This window comes from Podarcis raffonei, chromosome 5, assembly GCF_027172205.1.
Source record: "Podarcis raffonei isolate rPodRaf1 chromosome 5, rPodRaf1.pri, whole genome shotgun sequence".
Classification (NCBI taxonomy): Eukaryota; Metazoa; Chordata; class Lepidosauria; order Squamata; family Lacertidae; genus Podarcis; species Podarcis raffonei.
In genome coordinates this window covers 85,600,685-85,622,101 of record NC_070606.1, presented here as the reverse complement: position 1 = coordinate 85,622,101, position 21,417 = coordinate 85,600,685, and the positions used below count along the sequence as shown (strand labels likewise).

Genomic DNA, 21,417 nt, shown 5'->3' with positions numbered 1-21,417 from the left:
GTATCTCCTTCCCATATTGGATCAGGTCACTCATGCTTTGTCCAGCAACTGGCAAATACTAGGGCCAGATCCACTCTTTTCTTTCTTGAAGCCAGAAATATGGGTGGGTAGCAGATATTTCTTGGCCAACAGAACCTCAGGTGAAAGTGAGATGCAAGTCACAAGGGTGATCGCTCTCGGAACTCGATGTAGTATCGTTATAAAATTTGATCACTAATACAGCAGCCTCAACCATATCTGGAGATGTTAAAATTGCGAACACTCTATGTATATATGCCCTGAAACAAGACATTTCACACCTCTAAACTATATTGATATAAAAGATTGCTAGGGTGATTCACAGGCATGTTAGACCAAAGGTCCTTTATATGGTTGACATTAAAAGGAATATCTACATTTGGAAAATATATGAGTTGCCAAAGGCTAACTCAGAGAGCATCTGCTAAGAACAGTAATGCCTCAGGATTCTTACCTTCTACTATGTCAATTGCAGACTCTAATTCAGCCCAAATTCAGTGTCTGAATAAAAGAGTAGCTGCAGGCAAAATAAAGATTGCAAACGAGAACCAGTTCATTTCAGATATAGCAGGCTATTTGATTGAGAAAGATTTGCTAGCTTCTGAAAACACACACAAAACCTAATCAGGTCAACCCTCCCCATAACAGCCTCGTCTGAAAATCTTATCATCATCATCAAGGAGAAGAAAGAGAAATGAAGCTGGGTTGTAGATAAAACTGGATTGAAAAACTTTCACAGGGCCAAGCAAGTCCTGAGAAAGTGGAGGCAGTTTCAGAGACTTTCAGGAGTTCTTAAATTTGGGAGAGGAGATTTACGCACTTTAAAAAAGGAGTGGCTGAGGGTTATAGTCCACTGTGGTTTAAATTGGCACAAGAAAGGTAGCAGAGATGGTGTATTTCATGGGAAGGTATTCAACAACACTGAAGACCTCCTGATACAATGGTATCACCTCACCTGCAGTATGCAGTTTATATGTTATTTCTAAAATGTCAGATTTATGATTATGGTGATGATGATCTGTTCTCTGTAGGGAAGAGGAACCTGTGGCCCGCCCAGTGATGTTGGACTACAACTGCCATTATCTCTTACCATCAGCCATGCTGGGTATGGATAATGGGAGTTGTAGTCCAGCAACATCTGGAGGGCAACATGTTCCCCATCCCTGTTCTGTGTGTTCTGATCAACAAACCCTAATTTTTGCTTGGAGAAATCTTTACGCAATCTGTGCTGTTATATCTCGCCTCATGCTATTGATTTGATTTTCTCAGTCAAGCTACTGTAGAGGCACTGATAACAGAAACTCCAGAATGCGATAATCATTGTCATTATATTTTATTTGAGAAGTGTCTACAATTGACTAGGCACTGTTCAACGTGTATAAGACAAATCCCTGCCAGCAGGCTTCCAGAGTCAAAATGGAACATGGAAGAACCCATTCAAATTATACTCAGATTTTTCTTTTTGAATAGATATCCTTTACAACTGCAGCTTCATAATCAAGACATAAGCATTCTCAAAACAACAGTTTGCACGAATATCTTTCATTTGATTTCCAGACAACTAACACTATTTTTCCACTTCAGTAAACTGCTGATTAAACAAGAGACAGTCAATGGATTGTTACCTTCACAAGATGTCCGGTCTTCTCTCAGTTTCTGGCCAGCTGGACATTTGCAGTAGTAGCTGCCAATCATATTGCAACATTGGCCCTGACATCCTCCATTGGCAATGGCACATTCATTGACATCTGTGGTGAGAAGCATTTTTATGAAGGTGAACACAGAAAACAGCATGTACAACATTTACGGTTAGGGTTAGCTATGTTTATTTTGCCTTGCACCAGAAGTGTTATCAGAGCAGCTAGAAAATCCAAAGAAGGTCTCCCTCACTGGAGAGCCAGTGTGGTGTAGTGGTTAAGAGCAGTAGATTTGTAATCTGGGGAACCGAGTTCGTGTCTCCGCTCCTCCACATGCAGCTGCTGGGTGACCTTGGGCTAGTCACACTTCTCTGAAGTCTCTCAGCCCCACTCACCTCACAGAGTGTTTGTTGTGGGGGAGGAAGGGAAAGGAGAATGTTAGCCGCTTTGAGACTCCTTCGATTAGTGATAAAGTGGGATATCAAATCCAAACTCTTCTTCTTCTTTTATCCTCAGAACAACCCTGTGAGGTAGGTTAGGCTGACTGACTCAAGGTAACCCAGCGAGCTGAGTTGGGATTTGAACCCAGGTCTGCCCTGCCCTAGCCCAGCACTCTAAACCTCCATAATCACACAGACTCTCACTTCCTCCATCTCATGCAGACCCGCACAACTTGTCACCAACCAAAACAAATCATAAATCACTAATTAAGCAGGGTGACCACCAGCAGCTGAATCACCTTCCTGTTTTGGCGTGTCTGCATGGAGTTATCATGAATGGGTAGGCATGTTAAGTACCTGCCAGGCCGTCATTTACAGTTGGTGGGGTGCATCTGAGTGGGTGGGTCATGCAGACCTTTCTTACTGTTGTGCCTCCAGGTAAGGTAAAGGTAAAGGGACCACTGACCATTAGGTCCAGTCGTGACCGACTCCGGGGTTGCGGTGCTCATCTTGCTTTATTAGCCGAGGGAGCGGGCGTACAGCTTCCGAGTCATGTGGCCAGCATGACTAAGCCACTTCTGGTGAACCAGAGCAGCGTACGGAAACGCCATTTACCTTCCCGCCGGCGCGGTACCTATTTATCTACTTACACTTTGACGTGCTTTCAAACTGCTAGGTTGGCAGGAGCAGGGACCGAGAAACGGGAGCTCACCCCATCACGGGGATTCGAACCACCGACCTTCTGATCAGCAAGTCCTAGTTTCTGCGGTTTAACCCACAGCGCCACCCGTGTCCCTGTGCCTCCAGGTACAGGATCATATTCTAACACAGAGGAGCAGCTGTCGACTGGTTGTGCCATCCCAACGTTCAGATTGGACTGATGAAAAAGTGCCCCTGGCCCCTCTTTGCAGGCTGCAGTGTAATGTTTTGTGGCTGTGTTCTGCAGTTAAAGGCCAGGGTTCTGACTTACAGCTGCTGAAAGCCTCTCACCAGAATCCATTCTGCATATCCATTGTCGCTCAAGGTCGCAACCAATCTCTCCTCTTGAAAAATGCCTTGACATGTAACAAGTTTACCAAGCTGGATCTTAACAAATATTCAATGTTGCTCAGACATTCAAGCCATTTCTACTGACACCGCAGACGTTTCAGAAAATAAACGGATTGACTTGTGTGTCTAAGAGCAACGCCCAGAAATAAATTTTCCAGGCAGAAAGTTTTCAAAACTACTCGATGGTAAAGATCAGAACCCTGCAGCTTTGAAAACCAAAGCAAAAGTGTTTAACTTAACGATTTCTCATTCCAATGTCTACAATATTTTGTACAGATAAAGAAACAATATTGACAGAGACGCTCACCGGCTGCAGCCTTTCAAACGGGAATTGATCCGGGACCTGACTCTAATGACCTTCTTACACAATTATCAAGCACCCCTGGGTCTTACCTAGACTATAGTTCAGTAGCCGGCTGCAGCCCAGGGTGGATTAATTTAAATACAGGTAGTTTAAATCAATGGCTTAAATCACGATTTAAATCACTAATGGATCAATCCTAAGCACGGGAAGCCAACGTAGAATATACCGTCTTAAATTAAGGTGGTGTAAAGAGTGTTGAGGGACGCGGGTGGCGCTGTGGGTAAAACCTCAGTGCCTAGGACTTCCTGATTGCAAGGTTGGCGGTTCGAATCCCCGCGGCGGGGTGAGCTCCCGCCGTTCGGTCCCAGCTCCTGCCCACCTAGCAGTTTGAAAGCACCCCTAAGTGCAAGTAGATAAATAGGTACCGCTTTATAGCGGGAAGGTAAACGGCGTTTCCGTGTGCGGCGCTGGTGCTGGCTCGCCAGCTGCAGCTTCGTCACGCTGGCCACATGACCCAGAAGTGTCTTTGGACAGCACTGGCTCCCGGCCTCTTGAGCGAGATGAGCACGCAACCCTAGAGTCGGACATGACTGGCCCGTACGAGCAGGGGTACCTTTACCTTTTAAAGAGTGTTGAGCTACTGAGCTGGCCCAAGCCGGGAAACCATTGTTACTATTATTTATTAAATTTGCATAATGCCCTTCATCCGAAGATCCCAGGGCAGTTCACAACAAAAAAATAATACATAATAAAACAAAAACAAACCAATACCTCCCCACTAGTTAAGGCAAGCAGTAGCAGAAGAAAAAGGACTGCTGTTGTTTTTGGATATCCTTTCCATTTTTCCTGCACAGCTGTGTTTTATGGGTTGCCAGATCACATCACCAAGCATGAACAACATTAGGATCCCGCTAATGCCCCCCCCACCTCAATCCTGCCCCTACCACTCCCCTCTTTCAGGGCTTATGCTGCCTTAAGATCTGCCAGACTCAGTTCAGCCAACTGGGTCCTGGCTCAGTCAGGAAGGGAGATATACACTGGCATATCTCCACCTAAGTCAGGATGAGGGGGTCTGGCTCACAAGTTGGAATGTCAAACCAGTGTGATAACACAGGAGCATAAGAAGAGCCTTCACAATGGCCAACCAGATGCCTGTGGGAAACCAGGAAGCAGAGCGTAAGCATATCCAGCGTCGTGGTGCAAATATCCCTCCAGTTCACCCCCCTGGCAACTCCAAAACAAGGGAGGGGTGGTGGAAAATGTCCTCTGCCTCCCCCACCGCCCTGATCCCCGGTGTGGTGGAGGCAATCAAGCAGGAAAACATGCTGGCGGACATGCTCTCCGGTGTTGGGGCACCCGAGAAGGCAGCCCAGGAAGGCTGCACACCGCCTTTTTGCCAGGAAGCAGGAAGAGGACAACAACCAGGAGCAGGGCCATCTTAAGCAGACGCAGAGGCTTGGGAGGGAAGCTGCTTCCATCCTAAGTCTTTGTGGAGACCGCTCTCCTGTTGTGGAGGCTTGGGAAGGAAGCTGTACACCTGCCAGCCATATACCGTATTTTTCGCTCTATAAGACGCACAAGACCACAAGACGCACCTAGTTTTTGGAGGAGGAAAACAAGAAAAAAAATACTCTGAATCTCAGAAGCCAGAACAGCAAGAGGGATCGCTGCGCAGTGAAAGCAGCGATCCCTCTTGCTGTTCTGGCTTCTGTGATAGCTGCGCAGCCTGCATTCGCTCCATAAGACGCACACACATTTCCCCTTACTCTTTTTTTTTTTGTAAATATTTTTTATTAAACAGTTTTTATAACCACACAAACATAACATAAAAACAACAAATACATAAACAAACAAAAACAGAAACAAAACAAAAAACAAGTACCATTTCATATCTTAATTTCTTATACCTTTCTTCCCCGACTTCCTCATGCCTCCCTTTTCTGTATTCCAGATTCTAATCAATTACTCAGCAAATCTTCCCTTATTTTACTTTAAATTTAAGCTAATCTTCCTTATTCTCCTTGTCTTAACCATTGCTAATAGTAACCATTTACTTTCCAGTCCAACATCATTCTAACTTTCATTAATTTTGTAATATTTCTTTAGATAGTCCTTGAACTTTTTCCATTCTTCTTCCGCTGCTTCTCTTCCCTGGTTTCGGATTCTGCTCGTCATTTCTGCCAAGCCCATGTAGTCAATCACCTTCATCTGCCATTCTTCCAGTGTGGGTAAATCCTGTGTCTTCCAGTACTTTGCAATGAGTATTCTAGCTGCTGTTGTAGCATACATAAAGAAAGTTATATCCGTCTTTAACACCCCTTGGCCGACAATACCCAAGAGAAAGGCCTCTGGTTTCTTAGGGAAGGTATATTTAAATACCTTTTTAAGTTCATTATAGATCATTTCCCAGAATGCCTTAATCCTCGGGCACGTCTTCCCCTTACTCTTTAGGAGGGAAAAAGTGAGTCTTATAGAGCAGAAAATATGGTAGTTGGTGGGGCGCAGCTGGCAGGTGTGCAGGGAAAGGGGAGGCTGCCGGCAAAGCCACACAGCTCCCCCACTCGCTAGGGTGCCCCGAGAGGCCGACGCCCTGGCACAACGAACCACTAAGACCAATGGGAAAGACGGCTCTGAGAGCACTCTCCCGTCCTGTGGTTTCCGGCAACTGCTATTCGGAAACATTGCTGCTTCCAACTGTGGAGGTAGAGTGTAGCCATCAAGCCTAGAAGACATTGACAGCTCTCTCCTCCACGAATTGGTCTAATCTTCTGTTAAGGCCGTCTAGATTAGTGGCCATCCCTGCCTGCTATGGGAGAAAGTTCCACAGTTTAACTGCGTGGCGTGAAGAAGTGGCTTTCTTTCATATGTCCTAAATCTTTCAAAATTAATCTTCATTGGATGTCCACGAGTTCTAGTGTTAAGGGAGAGGGAGAAAAACTGTCCTCTATCCACTTTCTGCATGCCATGTATAATTTTACAAGTGTCTATCTGTCGCTTCTTGCTTGCCTTTCCTTTAAACTAAAAAGTTACAAACGCTGCAACCCTTTTTCATTTAGCGAAGTATAATAATATTAATAATAATAATAAAATTTTATTTATATCCTGCCCTCCCCTGCCAAAGTCGGGCTCAGAGTGGCTAACTGAATTACATTTAGTGCAATTCTAACACACACACACCCCTCCCTAAAATAAGAGCAGAGCTTTATTAGACCCTTTTGGAATAAAAGGTGATTTAGAGCACACACACACACACACACACACACGGAATGGGGGCAAGGAGAAAGCTTGCAGAAATTATCATATGATCACAGACTTAAAATCTTGCCACCCTGAAATTTCTTTTTAATTTTGCTAGATGTTAAGTTGGTCTCTGTTTCAGCGACCACACTCATGGGGCTAACGTGTTCTGTGAACCATAATAAGCTGACTTTGGTGAATGTCATAGCTCACTGGACCTGTAATAAACTATTGGGGTGGAATAAGCTCTGCTAAAGTGTTCACATTCTCAGTGGCATAGCCCATAAACAAAGCCCACAATAATTTCAGGTAGTGGCTATCAACTACCCTACTGGTGTTCCAATAACCAGCGACAAATCTGGCACAAGGCTAGGGCCCAAAATTATTATGAATGATTTACTTCAGTAAATAAGCCAGTCATATGATAATTAAACATTCTGAGTTACTCGTGGAAGCTGAGGACAATTGCAAACCTTGGAAGGGTAGACAACAGTTCCAAAAGCAGGCAAATGCTTACTAGGATAAGGACCTGAAGATTTATTTATTTGCATATTTTTACACCCTGCAACATCAATGTAATCAAGGCAGCTAACGAAGTGTTAAGATACGGTAAAGGTACAACAAAAAATGGAACGTCATAAAATAAGATAGATTAATACAGTGGAATGAAACAATGACAGTCTGTTCAGGTAAGAGATCAAAAGCTGCTCCAAGTTAAAACCATTAAGACTGGCAGTTATTAAAAGCCTGGGGAAACAGAGCAGCTTTTGCCTGCCACCCAAATGGTAGTAATGAGGGCATCAGGCAGGTTTCCCTGGAAATACTTTCCCTGGAAAGTCCAAAGTCCAAGGGCAAGGTGCCACTGCTAAAATGGCTCCATCTCAACTTACTGAACTTCATGCATCGAGAGCACTCAGAAGGCCCCAGATAATGATCTCAGTGGAATGTAAGACGGATGCAGAAAAATGTTGTTGAACTGAGACAACTGAGACATCCCCCACAAGACAAAGCAACCCTCATGGAAGCTGCTTCTTACATGTGTGTACTCTGATTCCAAAGAGATGTAAAAACCTGCCTTGAGAAGCACAGGCCATTTTGTGTTTTTTTTAATAATATTTTTATTAAACAATTTTTATATTCATACAAACAAAACATACATAAACAAACAGAAGACAAAAAACAAAACAAGAAACAAGTACCATTTCATATCCTAATTTCTTAAACCTTTCTTCTTCGACTTCCTCATGCCTCCCGTTTCTGTATTCCAAATTCTAATCAATTGTTCAGCAAATCTTCCCTTATTTTGCTATAAATTTAAGCTAATCATCCTTATTCTCCTTGTCTTAACCATTACTAATAGTAACCATTTACTTTAGTCCAACATCATTCTAACTGTCATTAATTTTGTAATATTTCTTTAAATAGTCCTTAAGAGAAGCACAGGCCATTTTGATCAAATATTTAGACCTTTGGAGTTGCTTCTCAACTCTTCCTGCCTGAACGATGCTTCTCACATTACTGGCTTGTGTCTTGACAACAGGCATTGCTCACCGTGATGTGAGAAATGGTCTCCAAATAGCACATTGTTTTCCTCGTGTTTCTTTTTTTCTACAGAAATAGAGACATGCTGGTTCTGACACTTAAATTTGAGACACTTAAATTGGCTTATATATTTCCTGCATGCGTGGAGTGGTGTCACTCTGAAGCACACTGTGCATTTTCAAAGGTTAACAATTCCCCATCACAATATACAGAAGAGAACATGACCTAGGAGAAGGTATGGTGAAAATTAATTGTTATTGATAATACAAAACTTTACACTGTGTACATATTGAAAGCCACCCAGAATAATTTAGGTTATGAGGAAGAATACAAAAGCCATAAATAAAAATAATAAAAACCTCTTTTTGCAAAAAAGAAAGTATATACTGTATGCACCAATATATTTCAAATTAAATAGATACTATAACCCAGTTCAGATGAAATGCTGAATCATGGTTTCATGTTATGCAGATGAGCCTCTGAGTTGAAACTCTTTTCCTCCTATGTGTGAGAGGAGGGAAAATGAAAGCTTCCACTTTTGGTTTTGAATAACCCTCAGTTTCCTGCTATACAATGGTACCTCGGGTTAAGTACTTAATTCGTTCTGGAGGTCTGTTCTTAACCTGAAAATGTTCTTAACCTGAAGCACCACTTTAGCTAATGGCACGATTTCTGTTCTCATCCTGAAGCAAAGTTCTTAACCCGAGGTACTATTTCTGGGTTAGCGGAGTCTGTAACCTGAAGCATCTGTAACCTGAAGCGTATGTAACCTGAGACACCACTGTATCTGAACTTGGGAAACTATGGTTTAACTAAGGTTAGTCTGAATGAACCAGAATTAAAATATGGTTTCAGATACTGGTTTGTTAACCAAGCACAGTTAAAACAAACCACAGTTTCATAAGTTAGGACATAAACTGAAGCTGCGGTTTACGGAAAACTATAAATAAATAAATAAATAAATAAATAAATAGGGAGCTCCTGTGTGCAGAGGGGGTGTCATGTCCTGACAAAACAGAGTTCACAGGCAACTTAAGAAGGTACAAATCCAGCAAACGGTGGAGAAGGAGAAGACAGACAGGGAACAGGCAGGGTTTTTGTCAAGGTCTCAATGCTTGGAGACAAAGGATGTTGGCAGCTGGTCTTTCAGGACCCTGGACAGAGGACAGTGAGCAGACAACTTGGTTTGATGAGAGGTTCTTCTCAACTGAGCCTTTTATGCTTCCTCTCAGGCTCCAGCCACTTTGCTGAGATGTGCAGAGCCTCAAATGGGCAGTCAATGAAGCCCAGCTGTCCACTGTCTTTCCATGAGCTCATGCCTGGCACACCACATCAGTTCTGTGAAGTGCAAAGCCATTAGAGGCAAGTGTGTTGGTCCCATGATGGACCTAGGCTTGGGAACTCTGGTCTGAGCTAGTCCCTCAACCTCTGTGTCTTGGACAACTGCTGGACTGCTCCTGAGAGAAGGGGGGAAAGGAAAATGGAAAAATGAGTGCCTGAGAATAATTCCAGTAATAGGTCAAGCGCTGGAATCAGGATTAGGGCAGCAATAAAAACAACACCAATGTCTGTTGCGTTTGCAAAGTAAAGGAAGGATTGAACTCTGATTAATAAGAATACACACAGAGGCTTGAACCAGCAAGACTCTGGGAAGGGTGCGTATAATCGTGTCTCTCTATGCTTGTCCGATTGCAGCAGCCCCTAGCTCAGGCCATTTTATTCACAAAAGAGCTTTTTACAGAGTGTTCGTAAGAACCAATCAGATTTCTTCTGAGCAATTCCACAAACCCACGTGGGGAGAAAGTTAAACCACTAAAACGAATTAAGCACAAATATTTCTGGGGTAAATAAGTTGAGAACTACAAAGGAGAGGATCTGGCAACCCCGGAGGTAATAAACAAGCAATACATATGATAAGAAGGATGGCCAGGAGGACAACAATCACTATCACCTTCATGTGAGATCTGTTTCCTGGCCCTAAGATTAGCCTGCCTGTCTAAGTGTGTACGTGATTTGTCAGGCAAGGAGAAATGGGCAGCAAGGGCAAAAGGGCATGAAAAGGGCATGAATGTAGAATCTTATGGGATTTAATCAGAAATTATTGTCAATATATCAAACCCAGTCAACACAATGCTTTCATCGTGGACACAATGGCTTGATGTATATTTTATAATTCCTCATGGTAATCCCATCTGATCCCTACAAATGTCAGTGAATTTATTCAAAGAAACCCAAACAGTGCAGACCTAGTGATCAACTCTACCCAGTAGGTCTTGCCTCAAAGAGGCAGTTGCGAGGACTGAAGGTCCCTGTCTTCCCACTGCTCTCTAAGGCTCTTCCACCGGTTTCTTCCCCAGAAACCTAAGGCTTCATCATCTTGTCTCTCTTTGCTCCTCCCTCTTCATTTTCCTGTGTTCTGGGAGACCAGGGAAAAGGGAGCTGGTCACAGCAGAAGGGGAAGATTCCCTGGCTTCTTCAGCAGCCTGTCTCCTGGCCTCCTGCTCTCTTGCCTCTGATTCTGGCCTGCTCTCAACCTCTTTCTGTTCCTGTCCCAGCCTCTTTCTGTTCACTAAACCCTGTTACCTCTTCAGCTTCTGAAACCTCCTCCTCCCAGTCTGTGCTCAAAAAAATGTTTTTATTTGCACCTGTGCCATAAGCACAAAAATTTGAAATGTGTCTTTTGTTGGTTTATGAAATACAGTAAAGTTTCCGAATTGCATCTCATCATTGCAGCTGGTAAGTGCTCAGGTTCCTTTGGAGTAGTTTTACAGAAGAAAATCACCTGTCAAATCCTGCCCATGTATTGCTTGACACAGAGCCTGCAAATTTTTCTCTCCAAATTATCGCCACAGTTTTATTGCCCCATAAATCTACAGACACTTCACCAACATGCTATTATTATAAGCAGAGGGGGGGAAGTAGTTGTAATTTTGTTGGTATGTTTAAAAAGACTCTATTTCTTAAAAAAAATCCTGAGTGCAATCCACTTCCCAGTGAAATCAAGGCCAAACTCCAATAAATTTCAAGGATTGTAAGCACAAACCTTCACACATTTACATTTACACCCTGCAAGGTAGCCCAAATAGACTCTTGAGGCAGCTTATGAGATAACAGCAAAAACCAATCATACGGATCAATAAGATCTTAATAATTGAGACTGCAATGCAATAAAACCTCAAAACCCAACAAAAGAGCTGAAACAAGACTGGGGGGGGAAATCATTAAAATAGCATACGCTTAACCTCCTGAGTGCCTGCTGATTTTAAAAAAAATAAAATTTTTGCTAATCTTCAGAAGCTGGAGGTCAAATCAGCCTACTGGGACACTAAGGCAAAGGTAAAGGGACCCCTGACCATTAGGTCCAGTCGTGACCAACTCTGGGGTTGCAGCGCTCATCTCGCTTTATTGGCCAAGGGAGCCGGTGTACAGCTTCCGGGTCATGTGGCTGGCATGACTAAGACGCTTCTGGCGAACCAGAGCAGCGCACGGAAACGCCGTTTACCTTCCCGCCGGAGCGGTACCTATTTATCTACTTGCACTTTGATGTGCTTTCGAACTGCTAGGTTGGCAGGAGCAGGGACCGAGCAACGGGAGCTCACCCCGTTGCGGGGATTCGAACCGCCGACCTTCTGATTGGCAAGCCCTAGGCTCTGTGGTTTAACCCACAGTGCCACCCGCATCCCTGGGACAGTGGGACTACTGAAAAAGCCTTGCTACTATCAACCTTAATATTATCACAGGCAAGGAAGAATTTTAGAATAAGGCATTTTTAAAATAGATCTTAGCATATGCCGAGATTTCTCAGTTGGTGCTGCCACGTTTAGTGGAATTCCTTCCCCAGAGAGGCCCAGCTGGTACCAACCTTATTTTCCTTTTGGCACCAAGCATAGACATTTTTACTCTTCCCGGTCTTTTATCTTATCTTATTTTAGTTTAGTTTATTTTAAAGCCTATTATAAATGGTGTCACATTCCATATCCTTCAACATTTCTCTGATGAAAATAAGGATGTCTTAAGGGAAAGCATGACAATCCAGGATCAAATGGATAAGCTTCTATAAATCTGGGGTTGTCCCTGGAAAATAGGCACACTTAGACGGTTTGACACTTAGAAGCTTTTAAGTTCAACTAATCAGCACCACCCATCTCCATCTTCTCTACACTTGAGTTTCAGGGTTTTTTATCATCCCAACTAGTACATCAACAATGGTGCTGAAAGAGGTGAGGAGAAAAAATGCCCTTACTGTTGAATGTTGCAAGGTTGTGGAGGAGGCAGGAAGAGGCTCAGTAAGCCCTGTGGAAGTGCATGGCTACCTGGCTAATAGTTCCTGTTGATGTTAACAGCCACATGCATGCTCTGTGTAACTAGACCCTTCCCTTTCTGCACTGCCACCTTATAGCAGTAGTCATGCATTTATTTCAGCACCCAAAGCACTAGCAAGCGATTTCTGCCATTGTAAAGGCTTCCACTATCCTTCACTTCCCCCAGAGAACAACTCATCACTCCTTCACTTTCCACTGTTGAAAAGGAGAAAAATCTGCGTGTTGTGCTACATTTTTTATACTTCACCTCAAACCTCCAAAGGATCACACACAGAGGTTTCGCGAAGATGTTAAAAAGCATGAGGGCAAAAATAGAATCTTGTGGAATCCCACCAGACAAGTTCCACAGGGCAGAGCTGTAGGCTACAACACTTCAGACCATTGACAGAAACTCAGGTATACAAGCTAGGCACCCAACGACACCTTGACTCTAGGTTGCAGTCACCTCAAAAGAAGGTTTATTCACCAGGGGGTTGGGCTAAATGACCCTTGGGATCCCTTCCAACGCTACAATTCTATGATTTTATGATCTCAGGCACTTGACTGTACCTTGCTCTTACAGCAATTCGCTTGTCCCAATGCAAGAAGGAGAAACACACACAGGGGAATTGGAAATGATATTAACTATGGAGTAAAACAGAGGTTTTTAAACTGTGGTCGCCAACCTGGTGCCCAAAAATCTCCACGTAGTCGCAATTGGACCTGCTCCAGTAGCAAAACATGCCTGGCTCCTGGCTAATTTCGAACACGGCTTCAGAGTGAAGTAGCCCAGAAGGATACCATGGTGAATAGCATCAAATGCTGCTCAGAGTCCAAGAGAATCACCAGAGTCACAGGGCCTTAGCTTTCTGGCCATTCACTAAGGGGAATCAGGACAGCTTCGGCTCCAAAACTGTGTCTGAAGCCAAGTCGATAAGGGTTCCGATAAGCATTTTTCACCCAGCAGTCCCATTGACATAAGCAAGGTGATTTGCAGCACAGCTAATCTTCTGCTTCTAGTCTGATTTAGTCAAATCAAACAAAAAGAAAACAAACTTAATTGGAAATTATATCTATCAGCATATTAAACAGCATCTACTGATAGTGCAGGCTTTGTCCTCACAAAATCAATGACAAAGTTCACATTGATCTTTCTGCATCATCATAGCACACTAAATGCATTTAGAAAGAATAATATAGCAGTGCCACCAACATCAGAGTATTACATGCTGGGTTCTGCTATCCTGATTCTCCCTCTTCCCCCAGCCCATTGCCATGGCATTATTTAATATAATACTAGTTCCAGGTTTTGGAAAACTCATTTCTGAATTTTTTTTGCTCCCTTACAGTTGAATGACACTCTGTTGGTTCATATTTATTTATTTGTATACAGACATCAGACCATCTCTGGTTGACTTACAGCAGTATATAATATAAAGCATTAAAAATACTTTAAAATATTGGATCTCAGTGAAAATGGAAAAGGAGTCCAAGACCAGATCCGCACTCATCCAATAGCTTTGCAGATATCATTCATTTTAAATGAAAAAGATAAATGAGAATAATGTTCATTAAGAATATATGCCTCTACTTCAGAATACATGGACACAACCTGTTTTCTAAAACCCTCATCTACAAAAATCATTTTTTGCTAAGGGTACGGAAAATCAGAGCTGAGTACCATCATTGTGTGAGCCTTTTCTGTATTAAGTAGGACTTTCTCAGCATGCAATTACTCTTCTCAGTTGGATGCATACTTCTTTTATATTATTAATGAAATTATAAAACAGCTGAAATATTTCTAACAAAAATGACATGGTATAATGTTCCAAGGAAACAGGTTCTTGGAGAGAGCCACTGGGTACATTTTGCTTCACATTTACCGTCAAATGGGCATGTCTGGAATTTTGAGAAAGCGATGCAATGACTAGTCAAAATGGCTGCCGTGGAATTATGGCAGAACACAAAATGGCTGCCACATCTGAAACAGCTGGGGAAGAAGCAGGACCACAAAATGGTCCAAGAATGTCACCGTTAATGCCACTCCAATTAAAGCAGGAAAATGCCATGCAAATCACAGAGAAAAGCTATTTGTGCATCTCCTCTGTTTAGAATGGAAAGAAGGGGTGGTGGTCTAATCCTTGCCTCCAACAAAATGCCAATGGAACACCATCCTAAGGTCCCAGGTGGGTTAAAGCAATTTACAATACAAATTTAAAACCAGTATTTTAAACCTTGAATTACCAAAACAACAACAACAACAACAAAACCACCAAGTGTTATTTGTCTGAAAACTGGTATTTTGGCTGTAGCCTGATGGAACCCTTAGCCCTACAGAAAGAGATTGCATAGTGTATCTTAAGTAAGAGGGAAGCCTGGAGCTTGCTGCTTGAATTTCCTGATTAAGTGACAGATGGCAAGAAGAGGAGGAGAAACAGCTAGGGCTAGATTATAAGATTTGGCCATCTGCCACCTTCCCCCACCACTCCCAGCAAGACTCCTTAACATTTCTGCCCCGATAATCATTTTACAAACAAACAAACACACACAAAAAACACTACTTTCTGTCCTGTTAAAGGTCAAGTTGCTTTACTAAATCTAGGGAATAACGTTACTATCATTACAATGAATACTGCACACTTATGAAGTCCAATTAAACCAAATGGAACTTACTTCTGAGCAGACATGCTCAGGATTGCACCACATGTAGGAAATATCCATACCTTTTTTTCCCTGAATCTGTAAGCCAATTTCAAATATAAGACCAAACACAAAGGCCCCATTTAGGGAATGGCAAACTGAACCATGTCCTTGGCCGACTATCAGTTCATACCACTGACAAGAGCAATCTGTCCTCCCAATCTATGAAGGCTGGGCCACCCTGCTTCAGTAGGAGACCCCGTCTGAGCTTTGGGGCAGGCCACATCTGGGGTAGGGGAGCCACTTATGCATCATCAAAAATGAGGACAAAATATAAAGGGCACTGATTTGCATTAAAAAAATCATATGTGCTGAATTTATATGTATACAGTGGTACCTCAGGTTAAATACTTAATTCGTTCCGGAGGTCCGTTGTTAACCTGAAACTGTTCTTAACCTGAAGCATCACTTTAGCTAACAGGACCTCCTGCTGCTGCCGTGCCACCAGAGCACAATTTCTGTTCTCATCCTGAAGCAAAGTTCTTAACCCGAGGTACTATTTCTGGGTTAGTGGAGTCTGTAACCTGAAGCGTATGTAACCCGAGGTACCACTGTATATGCAGATTTGGAAATGATTGTTGCAATTTAGGTGGAAATATGAAAATACATCACCATATTGTGGCAAGCGGTGACTGGAGACTTCAGTGCCTGCTCAGTGCGCTGTTTGGTGCTAACTGTTCCTGACCAACTTGAAGACCCCTGCGCGTCTCTCTTCTTAGGGTTCCTTATCTTTAAACCAGACAGCTCTTCAGATATAGGATCTGTTCCCTGATAGCTGTTCAAATTAGAGGAGTGTCCCTTGCAAGGTAAGGACACATGGCCACCCTAGCTGAGGGCCCTGGTTCTGTCATGAGCAACAAGGACTCACAGGGCTAGAGGCGGTTGATGTGGTTGAAGAGATTTCAAATGAGGAACAATAGGTGAACCAAGGAAGACTGGGTGGCTCTTGGAGGAGATCAGTGGCTCAGACTGAGAAGCCAACTTGAATGTGAGGGTTTTATCAGGCCTGGTGGGTTTCTACGCTTGGTCACATGACAATGTTCAAAGTGGTGGGGTCAGCTGACTGAATTCAAGTGAGAGCTGATGCTTAGAGGATGTCCTGAATCTACAGAGTCTAATATGTTTGGTTTGGAGGGGAACCAAAGCACAACAGCTGAGACCTGGATTTTTGAGACAAAGCCCCCTTCAACAGGCATCCTAAAATCAGGCGGGTTTAAGGATTCCAAAGCAGTCCTTATGAGCATCACTTTATTTCCATCACTTCACTTTCACTAATATGGGTAAAAAAAGGGGTACACTTCATTACAAATCTCTTCCATGGTTTGACATTAGTTAGGGATGAGCATACTGTCTATTTATTTATATTGATCAGGTACTGCAACAGAAAACAGCAGTGCAACCACAGCTCACCTTCATACTAGAAAGCGAGGGAAATATGCCACAACGCAATCCTTAGGATGGAGTTGTAAATCATGCAGCATTTTGGGGGTAGGCAAATCATCTAACCATTTTGGAAATGAATTATGTGCCCTAATTAGTTTATTTAATGCGACGTTTCAGAAGAACTAGCGGAGGTAGAATGTCATAGCTATTAGGAGTGTATTTTATCCAAAGTGTGTGTGTGTGTGTGTGTGTGTGTGTGTGTGTGTGTGTGTGTGTGTGTGTGTTTTAAGCAGTAGCTCTTTCCCTTCAAGGACAAAACAACACATAGATGAGGATCTAATTATCTTCCCTATTTAAAACTTAAGAGACAGACTCGAGGGGAAGCTATTATTCCCTGATATTTCAATAGCCTAATTAGGTTAGGGAAGCTTCCTCGTCAATCTGTGGCCAAAGGGGCACGACTGAAATCAAGCACGTTTTAGCAAAATGCTCCTGTTTGGGTGCACACATGAAGGACAGATGGTACAAATTTGGGAGGGGGAAGAAAAGTAATTTGTCATTTTCAAGGTATCCAAAAGGGATAAGTTCCCTTTTGAAGAAAACCTGCCAGCTGCATTTTTGTGCAACCAGCCACAAAGGAGGATTTTTCTTACCCCAATGACTTCTGGGTACATTCCTAGCCTTTGATATTGTATTTTTAAACCTTAAAAAAAAAAAGAGCTATGAAATGGAGCAGCGGTATGCAATCCACAAGTCAGATAGCAGAATGTGGTGAAGGACTTATACAATGTTTGGGCCACTTCCTTGGGTAGAAAACTCGTTTAGGGCCCTCCCAGCCAAAGGTCACAGTGGGGAAACCCAGCCAGATGGGTGGGGTATAAATTAATTATATTATTATTATTATTAATGCTGCAATATAAGGTGAGGGGCTTTTAGCCAGCCAACCAGCTAGCTTCTCCAGGAAGGCAAACCCTATCGGACTCCAATCTAGCCAGGCTTCAGTTGGCTCCACCTCCCTGCAGAGACAACATCTCTGGTAGCTGCCTTATGGGGGCACCTGGAGCTATCCAAGGTCCTGTATGTTTGCCGCTTGACTTGGATTTGTGACTGGGCGATATCTGCTTCTCCTGCAAGCCTCCAGCACCCACAGAACTGGAAGGCTAGGACTAGGTTTGGGGAGCTCACTCAGGTAGAGTTGTCAAGCACCTCCTTCCCCCATGGAAAGCTCCTGTGACTTCAACAGGATGAGTTTACCACGGGGTGGGGGGAATCACCTGTTCACTGCCCCAAACAATGTATGTGCAAAAAGACACAGGCACTGCACTGTGTGAGTTGAAATAAGATTCAGCCTTGTCTTTGCTAATAAAGCATTTTCACTTCCAATAAAGGTTGTGCCGTACTGCTCCGGATAGACTAGTATTCTTTTAAGCGAATATTCCTTGATGCAGTTTTGGGCAGCCTTTTATAATTTCTGGAAACTGAAAATATTACTCAATGCAAAATAGGTGTACAATCTTAAAGTCTATCTGCTCACTATAAAAATAATATAAAGATCTATCGAAACATCTATCCAATCAAAGCAAAAGGTGAAACAGAGTCACACTGATGCAGTATAGATACTGGGCTAATTTTTTCTTATTACAACAAATACTGTTCAGTGCACTATAACATATACCGCATGTGTTCTGGTTCTGAACAAGTGTAGGAAAGCAGCTCAATAGTTTTCAAGTTACATCGATAATAGTATGCAATCTCATGTCTTCATGCTTGTCAGATGTCAAAGGTGATCACAAGCAGAAATGAAAGACTGCTTAATTTCCAAGTCTGGCTCAGCTGATAAAAATGATTTGCACTGGGGCCAAGAGAAGCCAAGAGTAATACCAAAGCTTTCTCAGTCTGGTGTGGATTTGACTCCACGAGCCGACTGTGCCTCAGCCAGCTACTGCTCATGTACAGCCATAGCAAATTCATTTACCCCCGTTGACAAACGGAATTTTGCATCTCTCCATTTGCATTTTCCGCCAAAGCAAAGTGCCATTTCTCTTTGATGCTCCATCCTGCGATGACAACAGCAAAGCTTTAGTCATGTGGAATATTTATTTTTAGCCCTTAGACACAGGAGCCTCACCAATACATAGCATCTGTATAAGCACAGTGGAACAATAATATTGCATGCTTTCCTGTCCGTCTTAAGATAATGACTGTCACCTAAGTTTGCTACATGCAAACAAAAGGGGAAATAATTTGAAAGATGAATTGAAACACTTATGGGCACTGATGATTAGATGTCCATCTACTATTTTGTACAGGGGAAATAAAGAAATATGAACCAAAAGCTATAGTATCTCAGCAGACAGAATTAGTACTAACATGTTTATGACAGAGATGTTGGGAGAATAGTGAAAGACCGGGTAAGATTTTGGCTAATCACTTAAAGCAAAAGAAAGAGAGGGCAATGATTCCAATTATTAGAGGTGAAACAGGTGAAATTTACAAAACTTCAAGGGATATTAATGGTCAATTTAAAAAATTCTATTCAGAATTATATAGCAAACTAGAAATGTATCAGATGAGGATATAGATGCCTTTCTTTAAAAAATAACACCTTACCACATTTAGCAGATACAAAAAACCCACAACTTTTATTAGCTCCACTATCTGAGGTAGAGATTAAGTAAATAGTTTTTAAAATGGCAAATGGTAAAACACCAGGATTGGATGGATTTCCGGTAGAGTATAAAACATTTATAGCTCTTTCAGTGCCATTTGCCACCTATGAGTAGATTGCTTATAGACGTAGACTTTGAATGGACAAGTATAATAAAATTTGGAACTCATTTATTCAAAATAGTGTATTATAAATAACTATATATCTATTTGTTTAATATCTATATTAAATAAGTATATATAGAATTGTCTGTTAGCTGTTATAATTATATACTATGATCTAAAATATAATTAAAGAAGTTTGCTACATGCAACAACACAGCAAGTGTTTTTATATAACTGAGTTTTTTTATAACTTCATTTTAAGCAACAGTGAAGTCCCAGTAATGATGTTGGGCATGATATCTGACCATGTAACACCTGATGACAACACCTTCATATTGCAGAATGAAATATTTCAGATATTTTTCCAGCAGAAGGTTCCAGATTCCCTGCTGGGATTCTGCAGGTAGCATCATAAGCAACCCCACAGATTTGGCCTTTTAAAGCCAGCTGGGTTGGAGCCGTAATATTTCAGTTTAAATCTTCCAGAACGAAATCAAAGGGTGCTTGCCAGCCTCCTAACCTATACAAATTACTTATGAGACCTGAGTTAAAGCTACCAATCATCCATTCTGGATCTCATCAATGAAGAAAATGTTTAAAAAATGTTGTAAAAAAACCAAAAGCAGTTTTGTTAAGGATTGTAGGACAAGACCTGCCAAGGAAAATAAAGAACTTATTTATGTATGCTACAACAGTGGCAAGAGTCTTGATAGCACAAGGATGGAAGAATGAGGAAACCCCAACAAAAGAACAAGAGAAATTTATGAACTATGCAGAACTGGCTAAATTGACATACAAATTGCGAGATAAGGACAACTGTGACTTTAAAAAAGAATGGGAACCTTTTACAAATTATTTAAAAAGACAACAAAATGGACTGGACTCCTTAGCAGGTTTTGAATAAACATACACAAATTTATTGAGGGTTAATATAGTAGATAGATAATATAAGGATGTATTCAATTTTACAATATGCAGAGAACAACATGAGTTGAGAAATCAGAGAGAGGAGCTGAGGGGAGTCTTGGGGGGGAGGGAGGGAGGGTTTATTGGGGAGGTGGGAGGGGGAAAGGGAGGGAAATAATGAAGATGATTTGTTTTGATAATTTGTTATGTTGAAATTGTTAATTAAAAAAAATATTTTTTAAAAAACAGAGTGTCATCTGCAAATCTACCAGTGTTGCAAATGTTGTAGTCAGCAAACTCCCTGGATACCCCACACAAGTTACAAAAACAGCCACAAACCTTCGTACTCAGGGAAGCACAGGTCAGCATTCCCAACAAATAACTTGATAAACCCAGTGGCAGAATTCTCAGTGAAATGAATACAAAAGCATGAAGAAATTTCTAGCTACATAGGTTTTAAGCTGTAGTGGCTAACACGGCTCTGCTTGAAGAAGAATACATAAATAGTTTGATTCAGCCACAGCGAGGCTTAAACAAGTACCATTGATTTCTATGTGAAATTTAAGCACGTGCTTAAATGCTACTTTACCATGAAAGGGGTACGATCTAGCCAAAGTTAAGCAATTTAAATGTGAATAAATGGAGCAAAAATGGGTAAATGTCACCTTCCTGAGAATAAACTAGCCCTCCCTCAGGCATTCAGATACCCCAGAAAAGAAAAGACAAGTGGAGGGGAGGGGAGGGGAGGGGAGGGGGGCAACTGGGGCAATGGGCTAGCTCTGCTCCTCCTTGCTGTTTTCAGCATTTTCTACAAGCTGGAGGGCAAATCTGTGAAGCAGTGAGCCTCAGAACTTGTTTTAGAACCCTGATTTTCAGGGTTCTAAAATGTACAGTCTCCACAAGTACAGGATTCACCCCCACTTCAGACAGGTACCACACTGTGGGTGGAGGCAGAGTCAGCATGCTTGTACTCACAGCACTCTCGCCTTGGTTTGTTCTTTATCCAGAATCAGGACACCTGAAGAGGGCCACTGTCTTCAACCTTCAGTGTTCAGCTTGAACCATCTAGTGGAATCTCACTGCCTCTTCTAAAATATCACATCTTCAAGTTACCAGTGTAGGCAGCA

General features: G+C 42.2%; 1 protein-coding gene across 12 annotated transcripts in view; it reads right to left on the bottom strand.

The window, feature by feature from the left end:
• The window catches only part of LOC128414741 (multiple epidermal growth factor-like domains protein 6), a 211,322-nt gene that overhangs the window by 106,141 nt on the left and 83,764 nt on the right, over positions 1 to 21,417 (bottom strand). For 11 of the 12 annotated variants that reach the window (XR_008330721.1, XM_053390456.1, XM_053390461.1 and 8 more), the window contains one exon: positions 1,644 to 1,766. The exons of the other annotated variant lie outside the window; for it this stretch is intronic. Coding sequence is in view for 10 of the 11 variants with exons in the window: in XM_053390456.1 (XP_053246431.1) it covers positions 1,644 to 1,766 (123 nt within the window). In the remaining variant the exon portion in view is untranslated. The remainder of the gene's footprint in view (positions 1 to 1,643; positions 1,767 to 21,417) is intronic. 12 annotated transcript variants of the gene reach the window in all.